Source organism: Schistocerca serialis, chromosome 2, assembly GCF_023864345.2.
Source record: "Schistocerca serialis cubense isolate TAMUIC-IGC-003099 chromosome 2, iqSchSeri2.2, whole genome shotgun sequence".
In the NCBI taxonomy this organism is placed as follows: Eukaryota; Metazoa; Arthropoda; class Insecta; order Orthoptera; family Acrididae; genus Schistocerca; species Schistocerca serialis.
In genome coordinates, this window is record NC_064639.1 from 366,847,145 (window position 1) to 366,865,182 (window position 18,038).

The 18,038-nt window shown below is 40.4% G+C and overlaps 1 protein-coding gene across 1 annotated transcript in view; it reads left to right on the forward strand.

The window, feature by feature from the left end:
- Positions 1-15,770, forward strand: part of LOC126455551 (proteasome subunit beta type-4-like) — a 65,553-nt gene extending 49,783 nt beyond the window's left edge. The window contains exon 4 of the mRNA XM_050091305.1: positions 14,259-15,770. Coding sequence (XP_049947262.1) covers positions 14,259-14,414 — 156 coding nt within the window. The 3' untranslated portion in view covers positions 14,415-15,770. The remainder of the gene's footprint in view (positions 1-14,258) is intronic.
- Positions 15,771-18,038: the final 2,268 nt, after the last annotated feature.

An 18,038-nucleotide genomic window follows, 5' to 3' on the forward strand; every position in this document is an offset into this window, starting at 1 on the left:
TGTTTGCAATGGAATCTTTAAGGAATACAACAGTCCTTGTTGCAAGCTGGTGTGTTACAGTGGTTTTAGGAGTATGATAGTGAACTCATGTTTATGTCTTGGCTGCCAAGTTTGCCTGATCTGAACTCTAAGGGACACATACAAGATGCTACTGGGTTCAGGATTGGTACCTGTAACTTATGGGAACTGCATGATGTGTACATAGACAACTTTCACATACCTCTGGAAATCTACCAAGGACTTACTGAATACATGCCATGCAAAATCATTGCTTCATAGCTTTCCAAGGTGGATCAACTTGCTTTTAAGCAGGTGGTCATAATGTTTTGTCCCACCAGTGGATATGATACAGTAAAAAGTGCTTTCTGCCACACACTTCACAGTTTAGACATAAATGAAGCTGGTTTTCTTGACTTGATCCTTCACACCAAATCAAAACTATCCAACTTTGGGGGCAGAAGAATGTAAACTGCCTTTGTAGCCCTCTGCTCAAAAGTATGCTGTCATATGAACAACTGTTGCACAGTTTTGGTGATGAGTGTGCAGCTCACCCATGTTTCCCTCACCAAATGAGATGGTACATTGGTCTCACATTGGACTTATATTTCGGAGGTTAATAGTTCAGATTCTCATCCAGCCATCCAGGTTTAGGTTTTGCATGATTTCCCTGAATTGCTTAGGATTCATGCCATGAGGGTTCCTTTGAAAGGCACAAGTGATTTCTCTACTCATCCTTCCCCGTTTGAGCTTTTCCTTCTCAAATGATCTCATCAATGGCACAGTAAACCCTATCTTCCTTTCTCTATATATCACACTACTTACGTGACCTGTACATGTCACTGCAATGAATACACATTTCTCTCATTTAAATTACTGTTAACAGTGTGGTAAGAAATATATTTAACATCAAAATTGGCTGCCATGTAATATTCGAAATGAAGATATCCTATACATTGGAAGGAAACCAAGATATGATGGGTGAAACGAGGAGGGTGCAAGAAGCAGACTATCACAGGAAAATAGAGTAGTCCTACTGGTTTCAAACACAGACTTTAATTTGAAGAAGAAATTTTTAAAAATGTACTTTGAATCATGGACTTCGGGAACATCTGATGTTATGGTGCTAGCACGGACCGACAGACAGTCAGGAAGCTGTCCCAGAAAGGTGTGCAGGGTGTGGTGTGTGAGGGACCAGTTCCTTGGTACTCGTGAAATTAGAAATGCAGCAAAACCAACATCATACTTGGTTGAACAAGGACTTGTACATGGCTGCAGGTGGTGTCTCAATGGTGTGTGTTGATCCTTTGTAGCAGTGCTCAGCTTAGCATTAACACAAGGTGGTGTATGGCAGTGCACAGATGCCGGCAGGTGGAGTTGCTACATCAGCAAACTTGTGGCATACGGGCATGTCAGACATTCCACTGAAGCAAGAGGCACAAGTGCTGGTTGCCAACAGCTAGTAGCAGCAGGTCAGCTGCAAGGTGCATCCAGGTGTGGACTGTGAATCCAGGACTCTACAAGTGTCCAGGAGCCAGTTAACAATGGTCTGGAGGACACACCAATTGGAGGCAGCCACTCAGACACCAGCAGTGTCAGGCCAAGGAAAAGCCTGTAGAACAGCAGCTAGTGGTGGGTGGTCGCTAGTTGTGGATGAGGCTCAGTAACCTATATTGGGTTGACCTTTGGCGTGGAGTAGCTCTATGCCTGGACAGCTTGACTTTGTGGCAAATACCTCTAGTCACCTAGGGTCCGAATTAGCGCAGCATCAAGAGTGGCATGAAGTAACCATGCTCACTGCTGCACTGGGCTGATGTCTTGCACCATGCAGCCTCAGCATTATTCTGGCCCTGGCAGCGATATTCCATTGGCAGCATACTGGCTTGCCTTGCCATGGGTTGTGAAGTCTGCTGGGGAAGTTGTTGATCTTACAGAAGAATAATGGAAATAAAATGGTGTGATAAGAAATGAGGAGGTGCTCCACAGAATCGATGAGGAAAGGAATATATGAAAATCACTGAGTAGAAAAGGGACAGTGTATTAGGATGTATGTTAATTGTCTCGAAATTTGGTAGAAAATCCGAAGAAATTCTGGTCGTATGTAAAGTACACAAGCGGCAAGACACAGTCAATACCTTCGCTGCGCAGTGCCGATGGTACTGTTACTGATGACTGTGCCGCTAAAACGGAGTTACTGAACGCAGCTTTCTGAAATTCCTTCACCAGGGAAGACGAATGGAATATACCAGAATTTGAAACACGAACAGCTGCTAGCATGAGTTTCTTAGAAGTAGATACCTTAGGGGTTGCAAAGCATTGATACGGGCAAGTCTTCAGGTCCAGATTGTATACCGATTAGGTTTGTTTCAGATTACGCTGATACAATAGCTCCCTACGTAGCAATCATATACATCCACTTGCTCACCGATAAATCTGTACCTACAGATTGGAAAATTGCGCAGGTCGCACCAGTGTTTAAGAAGGGTAGTAGGAGTACTCCATCGAACTACAGACCTATATCATTGATGTCAGTTTGCAGTAGGGTTTTGCAGCATATAGTGTATTCAAACATTATGAATCACCTCGAAGGGAACGATCTATTGATACGTAATCAGCATGGTTTCAGAAAACATCGTTCTTGTGCAATGCAGCTAGCTCTTTATTCGCACTAAGTAATGGCCGCTATCGACAAGGGATCTCAAGTTGATTCCGTATTTCTAGATTTCCGGAAAGCTTTTGACATCATTCCTCACAAGTGACTTCTAATCAAGCTGCGGGCCTATGGGGTATCGTCTCAGTCGTGCGACTGGATTCGTGATTTCCTGTCAGGAAGGTCGCAGTTTGTAGTAATAGATGGCAAATCATCGAGTAAAACTGAAGTGATATTAGGTGTTCCCCAGGGAAGCGTCCTGGGAACTCTGCTGTTCCTGATCTATATAAATGACCTGGGTGACAATCTGAGCAGTTCTCTTAGGTTGTTCGCAGATGATGCTGTAATTTACCGTCTCATAAGGTCATCCGAAGACCAGTATCAGTTGCAAAGCGATTTAGAAAAGATTGCTGTATGGTGTGGCAGGTGGCAGTTGACGCTAAATAACGAAAAGTGTGAGGTGATCCACATGAGTTCCAAAAGAAATCCGTTGGAATTCGATTACTCCATAAATAGTACAATTCTCAAGGCTGTCAATTCAACGAAGTACCTGGGTGTAAAAATTACGAACAACTTCAGTTGGAAAGACCACATAGATAATATTTTGGGGAAGGCAAGCCAAAGGTTGCGTTTCATTGGCAGGACACTTAGAAGATGCAACAAGTCGACTAAAGAGACAGCTTACACTACACTCGTTCGTCCTCTGTTAGAATATTGCTGTGCGGTGTGGGATCCTTACCAGGTGGGATTGACGGAGGACATTGAAAGGGTGCAAAAAAGGGCAGCTCATTTTGTTTTATCACGTAACAGGGGAGAGAGTGTGGCAGATATGATACGCGAGTTGGGATGGAAGTCATTAAAGCAAAGACATTTTTCGTCACGGCGAGATCTATTTATGAAATTTCAGTTACCAACTTTCTCTTCCGAATGCGAAAATATTTTGTTGAGCCCAACCTACATAGGTAGGAATGATCGTCAAAATAAAATAAGAGAAATCAGAGCTCGAACAGAAAGGTTTAGGTGTTCGTTTTTCCCGCACGCTGTTCGGGAGTGGAATAGTAGGGAGATAGTATGATTATGGTTCGATGAACCCTCTGCCAAGCACTTAAATGTGAATTGCAGAGTAATCATGTAGATGTAGATGTAAGATATCAGAAAAGAAGTGCAGAGATTGTGAAAAACCAGTTGTCCAAATGTGTGACTTATAACACGTTTAAGGAAGACGTGGTCCCATTCTCAAGTTCATAAAAGTACTGCCAAAAGTTTGTAAGCTTCAAATCTCTGTACTGACACTGTGACACAGATAATCAGTGATTAACTTCTGTGGTAGTAGAGGGAAACCTAGTAGAGACAGCTCTAGGAATATACCCAACAATTAGTGAATGGTGTCTGGCACACTGCTAGATGTTTGGCATAGTGCTACTCTGACTAAAAAGACAGCACAAGAGAAGAAGCTGTGATGGGCTGCATCAGATTACTGAAAAAACTGAAGAAAAAAAAGGAGTATCTACAGGCAAGCAAATTCATTGGGATATCTACAAGCTGCTTGATGAAATTACTAATATTATGAAGGTTCAGCACATTTACATATTTGTCTTGTCAGTCTTCAGATTGGTTTGATGTGGCCTGCCACAATTTCTTCTCCTGTTCCAAACTCCTCGTCTGGGAATAGAATGTACACTCCTGGAAATTGAAATAAGAACACCGTGAATTCATTGTCCCAGGAAGGGGAAACTTTATTGACACATTCCTGGGGTCAGATACATCACATGATCACACTGACAGAACCACAGGCACATAGACACAGGCAACAGAGCATGCACAATGTCGGCACTAGTACAGTGTATATCCACCTTTCGCAGCAATGCAGGCTGCTATTCTCCCATGGAGACGATCATAGAGATGCTGGATGTAGTCCTGTGGAACGGCTTGCGATGCCATTTCCACCTGGCGCCTCAGTTGGACCAGCGTTCGTGCTGGACGTGCAGACCGCGTGAGACGACGCTTCATCCAGTCCCAAACATGCTCAATGGGGGACAGATCCGGAGATCTTGCTGGCCGGGGTAGTTGACTTACACCTTCTAGAGCACGTTGGGTGGCACGGGATACATGCGGACGTGCATTGTCCTGTTGGAACAGCAAGTTCCCTTGCCGGTCTAGGAATGGTAGAACGATGGGTTCGATGACGGTTTGGATGTACCGTGCACTATTCAGTGTCCCCTCGACGATCACCAGTGGTGTACGGCCAGTGTAGGAGATCGCTCCCCACACCATGATGCCGGGTGTTGGCCCTGTGTGCATCGGTCGTATGCAGTCCTGATTGTGGCGCTCACCTGCACGGCGCCAAATACGCATACGACCATCATTGGCACCAAGGCAGAAGCGACTCTCATCGCTGAAGACGACACGTCTCCATTCGTCCCTCCATTCACGCCTCTCGCGACACCACTGGAGGCGGGCTGCACGATGTTGGGGCGTGAGCGGCAGACGGCCTAACGGTGTGCGGGACCGTAGCCCAGCTTCATGGAGATGGTTGCGAATGGTCCTCGCCGATACCCCAGGAGCAACAGTGTCCCTAATTTGCTGGGAAGTGGCGGTGCGGTCCCCTACGGCACTGCGTAGGATCCTACGGTCTTGGCGTGCATCCGTGCGTCGCTGCGGTCCGGTCCCAGGTCGATGGGCACGTGCACCTTCCGCCGACCACTGGCGACAACATCGATGTACTGTGGAGACCTCACACCCCACGTGTTGAGCAATTCGGCGGTACGTCCACCCGGCCTCCCGCATGCCCACTATACGCCCTCGCTCAAAGTCCGTCAACTGCACATATGGTTCACGTCCACGCTGTCGCGGCATGCTACCAGTGTTAAAGACTGCGATGGAGCTCCGTATGCCACGGCAAACTGGCTGACACTGACGGCGGCGGTGCACAAATGCTGCGCAGCTAGCGCCATTCGACGGCCAACACCGCGGTTCCTGGTGTGTCCGCTGTGCCGTGCGTGTGATCATTGCTTGTACAGCCCTCTCGCAGTGTCCGGAGCAAGTATGGTGGGTCTGACACACCGGTGTCAATGTGTTCTTTTTTCCATTTCCAGGAGTGTATATGATTATTCAGCATGTGTACTGAATGATGTAGTGCAGTAGCACGACACTGGACTCATGTCAAGGAGGACAGGAGTTCCCTGTCTGACTTTCGCTGAAGGCCAGAATAATAAATTTTTCATTTTGTGGAGAATCTCCTTTTTTCTTATCTATCTGATCAATTTACAGTACAGTTCTACAACAGTACATCTCAAACATTACATTTCTTTTATAGAACTCCACAGCCCGTGATTCGCTTCCATAATTTTCTGTGGTCCAGATACACATGCTCAAAAATCTCCTCCTCAAATTAAGGCCTCTGTTTGATATTAGTAAACTTCTTTTGGTGAAGAATACTCTATTTTCCTGTCAGTATTCTTATGCCCTCCTTGCTTCATCCGTCATGCACTAATTTTCTTCCAGTTTTGCCAGTCATCAGAAATATGAGCTTTGTTCAATAATAGCAGAAATTTAATTTGTCCACAACAATTTTATCCCCTTCAGAATAGTCACCAATATGCCAGCACTTTTTTTTCTGTCTCCAAAACGTTCATGGTACCCTTTTAGGTCTCTCAGTGATGCTTTTTTAATCTCATCTATGCTTGTGAAATAACGGTCATTTAAGGTTTGGGATCAAAAAATAGTGACGTGGGACCAAGTCTAACAAATATGGGTGGGGGCATAATTACAGTGTTGTATATGGCTAAAATTTCTCAAACAAGCAGCAAAGTATGAATAGGTGCATTAACATGGTGCAAAAGCCACTAATAATTTCATCACAAATTTGGACATTTGTTTTTGATTATTCAACATTGTGGCAAAAACTCATGGTGCACTGTATCATTGTAATCGAAGAACACGTGAGCGTAATCTTCATATTTGACTGTATTTGTTGGCCTATTTTTGATTTTCGTGAGCTCTAATGCTGGACATAATTGTGATGTTGTATCTATAACCCCATGTCTCAGCACCTGTTACGACACATTTCAGCCATGCTGCAACATTGTTCATCTAGCAACTCTTAAGAAACTTGCAGTCACCACTGTTTTTGTTCAAAATTCAGTAGTTTTAGGTGTACTTTTTGCTGTCACATTTCATATCCAGAACATCCAAAAAAATTCCATCACACGAGTCAGTTGATATGTTGTCATCATCAGCAATTTCTCTGTGATTGGCATTTCTCTCTCCGTCTCCACAATTTCACCTTCATCGTCTTCACAGCATTTTTCGAAATGCCTACAGCACTCAAACCTTTTTTCTTTTTTTTTACTCATAGAAGATCTACCAAAATAAATACTTTTAACACTTCTAAAAATTTGCTGCACTTTATTTCATTTTTATAGCAAATTTTAATACAAATTCCCTGACCTTTTTTATTCTAAATAAATGATGACCATACTACTAAAACATATTAGTCGGTTTGACATCTGGCAAAGGCTAAATATGCCATATGGCTAATACTGTTCATATACTTTCCACTCATTTTTGCCAACACTGCAATGAAAATATCACACAATTTGGACTAATCAAACAAGCAAAATTACAAAATTCTCTCTACTTTTTGAGCATGCCTTATACTTTTACAATTTTTTACGTGTAATCTGCATGCCAAAACAATAATAAATGTCCATGTAAACTAATGTCTGAGAATCTTTCATTGTTTTAATTATTAACACAGCAAAGTTTTACAAAGTTCCTGAATTGGAGGCTCATAACAATTGTTTGATATGTTCACTTTTGTGGGTGTAGTGAAAGCCCCATTATGACCCTTTTTGATAAATATCAGCAGCAGTTTCAAAGAGTGTGTCTTCCTTGCGCTGCCTGCAATGCCTTCATTTAGATCACTGTTACAACCTTCTTACAGGATGTGTCCTGCAAAGAAGAGGAACATGGTAGTTTATGCATGACAAGGTTCAAGCACATTTTTGTCACACTTCAAAATACTCTGGATGATACTCACCATGCCAGATGGATAGATAGGGGGAATTTGTTGCATGGCTTCCAGGGCCCCTGGCGTCAGTGCTGTGGTTTAATATCTGTGGGACCATATAAGTCAGTTGGTCTGCGCAGCAGACATTCCTAAATCAGAGATGCTTCATCAGAATGTCATGCATTTGTGTCAACTGTTCAAAATACACTGGATGATACCTATTGTGCCAGATGGATAGGTAGGGGGGAATTTGTCATATGGTTTACAGGGTCTCCTGACACCAGTACTGTGGTTTAATATCTGTGGGACCGCCTAAGTCGGTTTGTGCAGGAGACATTCCTGGTTCAGAGATGCTTCATCAGAATGTCATGCAAGCCTACATTGTCCAGGGGTCCAGAATAGGTCATTCAGTCTGCAGCGGAGTGTGCACTGTTTTGAAGCTTCCTAGCAGATTAAAACACTGTGCTGGATTGGTACATGAAACCAGAAATTTGCCTTTTGCAGCAGTGCCAACTGTGCTATCCCACCAGGACTGGTACTCAGTTTTAAACCATCTAGGTTTTTTTTGAATGTGTGCAATAGTCTTTGGTCTGATGACAGCATGAGCATGTTGGGTCAATTGTAGAACAGTTTGCACATTTGCTATCAGGTCCTGGCTTGAGAATTTAGAAAAATGTTCTTTCCTTAATAAGTAAGATATAAAATATTTTCGGTTATATGTTTGTACATAATTTAGTTTTCTTCTCCCACCACCCCCCAGAATTCACCTTCCCTCACTTTCCCTCCCCCTGCCTCCAAAAATTAGTTAATAAAAGTATTGCTGTCACAGCCTGTGCTGTTTATAGCACTGAATGGCATAACTAAAGTTGACCAATCTCATGTTGAAAGCTACATGGCATTGGTTGTTAGTGTAAATAGTAACACAGGCACAGAATTTGTCTAGATCAGTGAGGGGCAGTTGTTTTGGCTTAGAGGCCACTTTGTGGAAACAGAGGGCTGCACCTTCTAAAATCGCTGCATTCATTAGTTAATTTTGCATTTCAGGAAAGGTATAGATTGCACCATAAAATCAATAAATATAAATAAAGTAGATTAGTTTTATTTAGTTTATTTATTCTGCTAATTTCATATCACCTACAGCAGTACATTTAATTTTAGAACCAGTTTAATGAGACAAATATATCCTTTTTTTTTTTTTTTTTTTTACTGGGAGAGATTGATTGTTGAGATTCTCATCACAGTCTACAAGTTAATGTCTGTCAAAGAGCATTGATATTTACCTTTTTTGATCTTCAACCAAGCAAAACTTAGCTCACAAAAATATTTAGACCCAAATATGGAAAACATTTCCACAGAAAATTTCTTCATATGTGGAAATTTTTCAACTGACAAAGATATGTAAGAGTCATCTGATGTCACTGCATTAAATATTTCTTTTATAGCATGATCTGACTGCACATCAGTAAGTTCAAGCTGCAGATCCTTGGGTACTATATCATCGTCACCAGTGACGGGATAAGATAACAAATTGAACTTCAGCTCAAATTTCTTGAACTACTGAAATCATTTTGTGAACTCATCCACCAAACTCTGCAGATGATCCCTAATCTTTGCAGAGACACTTTCAGGTTCTTTCTGTTTTCTTAATAAAGGGAAATGACAAAAACCTCCTTCACCTGCTCACCTTGCGAATAAACCTAGTTTTGCTTTGATTGGTTATATGTGCATCCACATTTCATGTGCAGACAACTCATTTCTCTGGAATGTCACATTCAGTTTCTTAAATATACCAGCTGCAAACATCATCTCATATCACCACTCCTCACATACTATTTTTTTAAACAAAATCATGAGCTATCTCCTTCATGTCCAAAATTTAGAGAATTTTATTCTGCAATTCCCAGACATTTTTTAACAGTTTGGCCATGATCAACCACCTCACACTGTTGTGGTAAATTACATCTTCTTACTCTGCCCCTACATCCTTAAGATGAGATCTGAACTATCAATGGTGGAGTGCCCTGGCCCCATGTGTGTTCAGAACACCAACTCCAGGATTCACGACATGCTTCAAGTCCAGTGCAGCATAACAAAGGCTCTCATAGTGCAAAATGCAATGAAAAGACCAGATATCACTTTCTGTGTCTTCTGCTCATTAACTTGATTTTTAAAGCTTTACTGTACATACATTTTTCTCATTGGTAGCTCAGGCCCTACCTGTTGTAATTCTTACCATTTTGTTCCAGTGCAAACCACTTTCTCCATACAGTTCACAGCACACTTAAGCAAGTCCTGACCAGCAGTTCTATCTTTAATTGATGATGAAATGTTCATTAATTCCACAGATAAAGATCAGTCATTATGCAGTGTCTTTGTTACCTGTGCTCTCATCCACTGCAAAGGAAAACTAAAGAAAATCTTTGCTCATAGCCTTCTGTTGTTCTGTGAGTTCATGAATAATTCAGTCAATGTGCCACACTATAGTCCTTCTTGGCAATGAAATCCTTTCACATTTGCTTCTAACATCAGGAGACTATATGCTTGCACTCTCTCCCATATACTGCTTAGTATTCTTGCCATCTGAAAAATGCTTTTGCATTATAGGGTACCCTGAAATATGCCTTTGTAGTGTCATTGTGAAGTGTTGGTTGCTTTCTAAATACTGTTTGTTGTTTTCACACACTCCACAGCTTTTATTTTGCATTTTTATTTGAAATGTTTGCAGCCAAATTCACTATGTTTAGTTTCCTAATGCTGTTTTAAATTTTATTCCTAAACATGGCTATTGTTTCATGACACAATAAGGACATTGCTGTATTCCCTGTAGCAACAAAGAAATTGTGTTAGTCCATTCTTCATTAAACATATGACATTCATCACTCATTTTACATTTTTTGGAGGTCCATGTTTTCAGTAAAATTGGAAATAATATATTTACTGTCGCACAGACAAAGTAGAAATAAACCATATCAACCAGAAAAGCACTGCTGATGGGAGTGCTGCTTTCAGCCACCGCACTGAGTGTCAACTTGGTTTTGTGCGAATAGTATCTACACTGCGCATGTGTATTGATGTGGCCCCTTAGTGGAAATCTTTGATCGCACACCGTAAGGAAAGCTCGGTCCAAGACTGATATTTCTGACTGTCCTGGTGGACTGCAAAACGACCATTAGTGGGCCGCATGTGGCCTGCGGGCTGCTGTTTGCCCAGTCCTGATCTAGGTAAATGTTTTAAACTTGGACATACAGTGAAATTGCCCAGTAGAATCAGTTTGTAACTAAATCAAGACGCGTTCATATCCCCAAACTGTTGTGCAGCCACACAAGAGCACTGCATAATTTATATTTCCTTTCCTACATTATGAGAAGCATTATCACCTTGTTGAGTTACAGAATGTGGCAACTTCTTTACAATAAGTTTCCTTGAAATTCGAAATTTTGATTTTTTTGTGATTATTGTTTACTTCTACTGCAGGAAACTGCAAGTTGTATTTTATACTAATCCATTTAAGTCTACAGATGAAGCATAGAAGAGTGTACATATCACATCAAATAATCATTTTCGTCAGGCTCTGACTTGTCTCAACAGACTGGGGCTGTGAGTGGAGAAAAGTTGTTCTATTGCAGTGATTAAGCCATACAAGGGCGGAACAGATGTCCTTGTGGAAGTGCATGCTGATGTGGGCCACATATGTAACAACCATGATTATGTAGTGTTGGTGAGGGAGAAGAGGTGTGTCCAGGGAGTTTGTTACCAATTCCATTCACTGATTGTTGAATCAGTCCATTTGTGCAATTTTGGCATTGTTTTGGACATTACCACCCATATTCACTACAGAGTAGTGTCAAAATCACCACTGAGCTAAAAGAGTGGAATATATTTGCCTCATAAGGAATTTAAACTACTTGACGATTATAAACACCACAGTATTTCAGATCGTGCCCAGTAACGTAATTCTGGAAGACACTAAAACTGTGACTGAACAGAATCACAGAAAACCATTTCTTGGAAATGCATGAGTATCTTGCATACAGTGAATAGGAAGTCTTTACTCCAGATTACATGCTAGCAAGTGCCCACTGTTGCTCTTCTTTGGAGATGGCTATGACACTGACAGACCAAGACACAGTGATTACAGTGGTGTAGTTAATCAAAACTGGATGAAAATTATAAACAGAAATTATTGTTGAAAATGTGTCCAGATTCCAGTGAATGGGTACCTGCCTTTGTTTCCTGATATAAATGCTGCGTGGCTAGGGCCTCCCATTGGGTAGACTGTTCTCCTGGTGCAAGTCTTTCAAGTTGACGCCACTTCGGTGACTTGCATGTTGATGGGGATGAAATGATGATCATAAGGAAAACACAAAACCCAGTCCCTGAGCAGAGAAAATCTCTGAACCAGCCGGGAATCGAACACGGGCCGTTAGGCATGACATTCCGTCATGCTGACCACTCAGCTACCGGGGGCGGACTGTTTCCTGATGAAAATAAAGCAAGTATTTTTGGTAGCAGTGGCAGAATTTTAGTAAAGAGAAAACAAAATACAGTATAAGAGGTATAATGGACAACACCTTCAAGCTACAACTAAGCATGGAGATGGTATCATATGTCTGCTTTAGAAGAGATGGAATTAGTTTTAATAGACAGGGTATGGCCAGGTTCCAGAAGTTGAAGATTTTGCCAGAAAAAACAAAGAAAGGTGCACAGATGCTTGTGCCTATCAGCAATTACTAGTTTCAAGTAGACACCTACCCAAGCCTACAACAGAAGTATCTATCGTGAAGCCACCGTGAATCAATGCTAAGAATATTATGCACCAGTTGTCAAAAATGTGTGATTTATTTACAACAACATGTTTTAGGACTACATTATCCCATTATTAAATTGTATAAAACAAAACAAAAAAATTATTACGTCGTATTACTGCATATACTGGCTGTTTACACACACACTTAAATGTGAGTTAATATATATAATAATTCTAAATAATGGTTTGTGCTTCATTGTTTTATAGAACTTGATAATGACATAATGTTGTCCCGAAAGATGTTTGAGGAGAATAAATCACACATATTTGCAGTTCAACTCCAACACCCACAATTATTTGTCATTTAATATTAGTTCTGGTAGGTTCCAGAAATTTCTTATGTTTGTAATGTTTGTATATTATGGAATATTCAATATTTGTGTAAATAGCTGCACTTTCTGTCCAGGAGTTCACTTCTTTTCTGACTGTACATTGGTGTTTGTAATGAACTTGCTTTCAGTGCTAAGTGTTGTTCTTCATTGTCATTATGATATGATGATGTATTATGCAGGCATCTGGTACTTCGGAACATCTACATCACCATGGCACCAATTAGGCAACATAAAAGTCATTGCATACACAGATAGGAACTGAAATACAAACTGTACATCGTTCCCACAGTTCATATCTTCAGGATACCATTGGATTCCAGCAATAAGTCAGCTCCATATCAGGCATCCATCAGTGTTTTCTGGAGACAATGGTGTGCACCCAACAGAATGCTGAAAGTATTTGACTGAGTCACCAAATACAGCAGGTGCAATGACATGATGTGTTTGGCTGCCAGCACTCCTAAACAAAGGAGTATTGAGAAGATCTATTAATGCAGAGTGCTGTAGTTGGCTCCAGTGAGAACCGAAACAGTGGGTTGCTGTTTCTACAGGAGAAGGAGCAAGAAATTCTGTGCTGCCAGCTGTTTGGTGTAGCGGTTAGCATTGTTAGCTAGCATGTTGTGCCTCAACAATTTCAACCCAACAACCCGCAGTTGCTTATCGTTTATTATTTATCAACTCCAGAGGCTTCTCGAAATTTCTTATCTTGTAATGCTGTTATATTCTGGAGTATTCAGTGTTTGTATAACTTAGCTGCACCCTTCATACAGGATGTCAGTTCTATTCTAACTGTACGCTGGTGCTCTTAATAAACCAAATCAAATCAAACCCTTCCATGTTTTCAGTACTTCACTGATGACCCTCCTTTTAAGATCCTGGACCTGGTTCTGGTTACAATCTGACGACGTGTACTGGAGAGTATGTGGTATGGAATATTAACCACAAAAAATACCTAAACAGAACTAATTTTTTGTCCTAGAACTAGTTGTTTTTGCGTAATCAGTTACTGTGTGTTATGTTGTGCTTTTCTAATGGTTACTGTAATAAAATAAACATACTAGTATATTTTTTGATAATTTTGTTTATTAAATTTTAATTAATTAGTGTAGTTTTGGAAAATGAATGCTTAATACTACTATGTTAAATTTAAGAGCTGTTTTAGTCAATTTAACATGGGCTAAGTGCATTTTTAGCTTAACTGTAAACAGAATTTATCGTATGGGATGAAGTCACTCCAGGTGAGGGCAACATTGCTCCAAATGCATTAAAAATATTGTGGCACATAAAGCTTTTAATATTTGATAACACTACATTAATGTTACAAATTTGATATCTATACTGACAAAAATATTCTACTACAGTTTACTTGCAAACAGAGGCTAACATGTGAGAGACAATGGAAAAGTGCGTTGCTGACAGTATTGGAATAAGCTGTTGCATGTGTTTGACATGTGTTTGCAGGCAGCAAAGCTGCTGGAGGACAAGATGCGAGTGCTGCTACTACGAGATGCGCGCTCCTCTGAAGAGTTCCAGCTAGCAGTCGTAGATGGCACAGGAGTCACCATAGAGCCTCCACGCAAGCTGCATGCCAACTGGCAGGTTGCCCACTCTGTCTGACTGTTCCCGGCAGATGGCATTGTCAGAGCTGTGTTTTGATAAAATAAAGATTCTAAAATATGTAATTAGTGTGTAGTACTTTATCCTTATTCAGCATTGTAAGTATATTTGTCAAAAAAAGCAGCACCCTGTTGAATGAAAGAAATTTTATTTCCTTACTGGTTTCAGGCACCTAATGCCCTTTGACAGAGGAGTAGAGTGCTGTAATTCGAACATTCTGAAGCTGGTTAAAGAAACAAAATTTCTTTTGTGTGACTGCCCTTCTTCAGAAGATTAGAATGTGATAATTCTAAGCTTCTGAAAAAGGAAGCTAGATGCCTGAAACCAGTTCAGAAATAAAATTTATTTTGTGCAACTGGCTTAAATCCTTTAAATATATTCACTGTATTTAATGGTATGTGTAGGTAGGGCTACGTTTTCTATCCATAGACCCCTAGGCTGGCCCTACTAGGGGGAATTTTACAATAATTCACTGGCAGAGATAGTAAGTTTTGAATTTAGAGCCTAAGTAGTGGTATTTAAAGTGTTATTTACTAAATGCTCCAGATGTCAAATAAATGTACCAGGAAGATGAGCTCTTACCACTGAAAGCAGTTGCTGCTACAAGGTGAATTACTTACATGCACCAACTATACAGCCTCATCACAGTGCTAAATAGGCTTAGGAAACACCTAGGAGGAAAAAAAAGGGTAATTAGATCACAGTGGACATAAGCAGCAATTTATAATGATTTATTAATAGAAACATTACATTACTTATCCGAAGTATTAGGATGGTGCTTGGCAATAGTTCAGTGTTGACTTGCACTGATCAGTCTAGTCGGAATCCAGTGAATTACAACTACAATCACAAGCAAAATGGCCAGTTCGGCCCTACTTGGCAGAGACTGCTGTCATAGTCCTCATGCAGTCTTGAGTTTCCATTGATACATTGTGGTTACTGTGTGGAGTAGAGCCATGTGTCTCCTTATAACAGCATTTGACAGCTGGATATCCCCTTGGGGACTATTTCTATGATGTGTAGCAGAAGAATAAAATGGCCCTTGCTGTGTTGCAACCTCTCATGGACACTAGCCTTGACCCAGCTGCATCTGAGTACTACACAGCTCAGCACTCTTCTGTGTATGGCTGTGTTGTGTATCTTCTGGAGAACCAACATAAGATTTACTGTTTGATTATATAAACTTTTACTACACAATTTATGGTTTAATTGAATACTGAGATTAAAAAAAATTTTTTCTGTTTATCAGTATTAGTTTGTATTTTATGGTGGTCCCTTAATAATAGACTACACAGAAAAATAAATAAAAAAGGCTTTATTACAGTGGTAGCTTTAATTCGTGTTACAGTGTTATTATATGACTATGACTATGGATAAAGCCACCATGACGCTACATTGTATTGTGCTAAAATGATGGATGCAACCATCAAAATGATTTTGACTGGATGTTGACATAAGTTTTGGGTTGTTTCCAATTAGTTGTACTGTAGTCACTGTGATTGAAATATGAAGAAAAAAGTAATGAATCTTAGTTAATTGACTTTCAAATTTCTTCTGTGATGTCACAAAGCAGTAAGCGATCTGGCAGATGCAGTGAATCATAAGACAGCCTGTATATTTCCTGCAGTATCTTGTTAACAAAATTGTCTGAACATGGTTTAACCAAGCCTCAAGAGCTGAAGAATCTCTATCTGGTGACAGAAAGTAAAGCATTTTATGCATTGTGGTTTGAATGAAATAACTTATGGAAAAATCAGCTTGCTGTGAAATTGAACTCACATCAAATTGCCAAAATTTTGTTAACCATTCTTTTAAAAATTTTAGCCATTTTGCCAAGTAATGTGGAAACACATGCATGCATTGCATCGTATGATAAGATGAGAAAACCCAATGTCTCTCTCTATGTGGGAATCATATGATTTTCATATGAGCAGTGTGGGATGTAGGCACAAGGACATATGGAAGTTTTGGTCAGCTGCGTTTCATATACTGATAGCCAAAGCAGTTAAGGTGACTGCTCGCATAAAGCAGGAACTCCGTGTTCAAGCCCTGGTCTAGCGCAAATTTTGATATGTTACTAGTAGATCGTATAGCCACTGTACAATCATATTCGCAATTTGCAAATACGTTTCATAAAATGGAACCGTTGGCACTGGGAATTTGATGCGAGAAAGTGCAGATTTGGAGAGGTGAATGCTGACTTCTTTCGTATCAGCTGTCTGTTGAAAAATACAGCTGAATAATCTTGTATAAAATAATTACATCTACATTTTTTATGATTACAAGTGTTGCTGCATCACAGTATCAAAACAAATACACATTTTTATTTTAAATTTTTTGTATAGTGTGTGCTCTTAGGCCTGGATAGTGTGTGCATATGAGTCCCTCTCTATAGGGTCTATTCTAGGCAGCCCAAGATAATGAGATGCATGGAAAATTATGTGCAGAATTCCATTGAATAGCAAAATATACATTTAAAAGCACAGTTTCAGCTTCAAAGCTTCTGAGTATTGAAGAATCATCATTGCTACAACAATGAGATAAAAATTTATAGAGAATTACTTGTGTGAAACTCAGTTTGCCCTTTTCCCTCATGATATCCTGTGAACCATGGATGAAGGGCAACAGGCATACACAGTATTCCTAGATTTTTTGAGAAAAGTGTGACACAGTGCCCACTACAGACCGTTGACAAAAGGATGAGCATCTGGAATAGTTTATATGTAAGTTGGCTTGAAGTAATAGAATCCAGTACTTTGTCCTCAATGGTGAGCGCTCGTCAGGGACAGTGGTGTCATAGGGAGTGTCGTAGCGAAGTGTGATAGGACGTTTGTATTCTTTGAGAACCCACTATTGAAGATAACATCATAGACCTGCTATTAACAAATGGACCAGATCTTTTTGACTCGGTTAGTGTAGAACGGAACCATTGACGATAAGGTCATTACAACATCACTGAATACAGTTGTAAATAAGAAATACAAAGAAAGGCAGGAAGATCTTTTTGTTCAGAAGGAGAGAGAAGATACAGATTTCAGATTACGTGACAGGTCATCACGAAAAATTCATGTTCAGCATTGACAATACTGAGCACCAATGGACAAAGTTCAAGAGCATTGTGCGACACACTTTAGACAATTCTGTAGTGAGCAGAACTTTGAGGGATGGAGAGCACCCATCACAGTTTGACAACCTTGTTAAGAAGCTGCTATGAAAGCAGAGAGAGCTTTGCTGCAAATATGAACATAGCCAAAGCTCCGCAGACAAACAAGAACTTCATAGCTTAAGGAAGGCTATATGCGAAGCACTCAACGAATATGAAAGTAAAACTCTATCTACCAAACTGATAGAAAATCCTACAAAGTTCTGGTCTTAATGTTAAAACAGTGGGGGATCAAAGCCATCTATCCAAGTACTCTGTGACCATAATGGCATTGAAACAGAGAATATCACAGAAAAGGCAGAAATACTAAACACCTTTTTCAGAAACTCTTTCACAGAGAGATATCACACTATATTCCCTCCTTTAAATCTTTCACAAATGAGAAAATACAGGTATCAAAGTAACTGATGAAGAGATGGAAAAGCAACTGAAATTGCTCGACTGAGGAAAGGCCCCTGGAC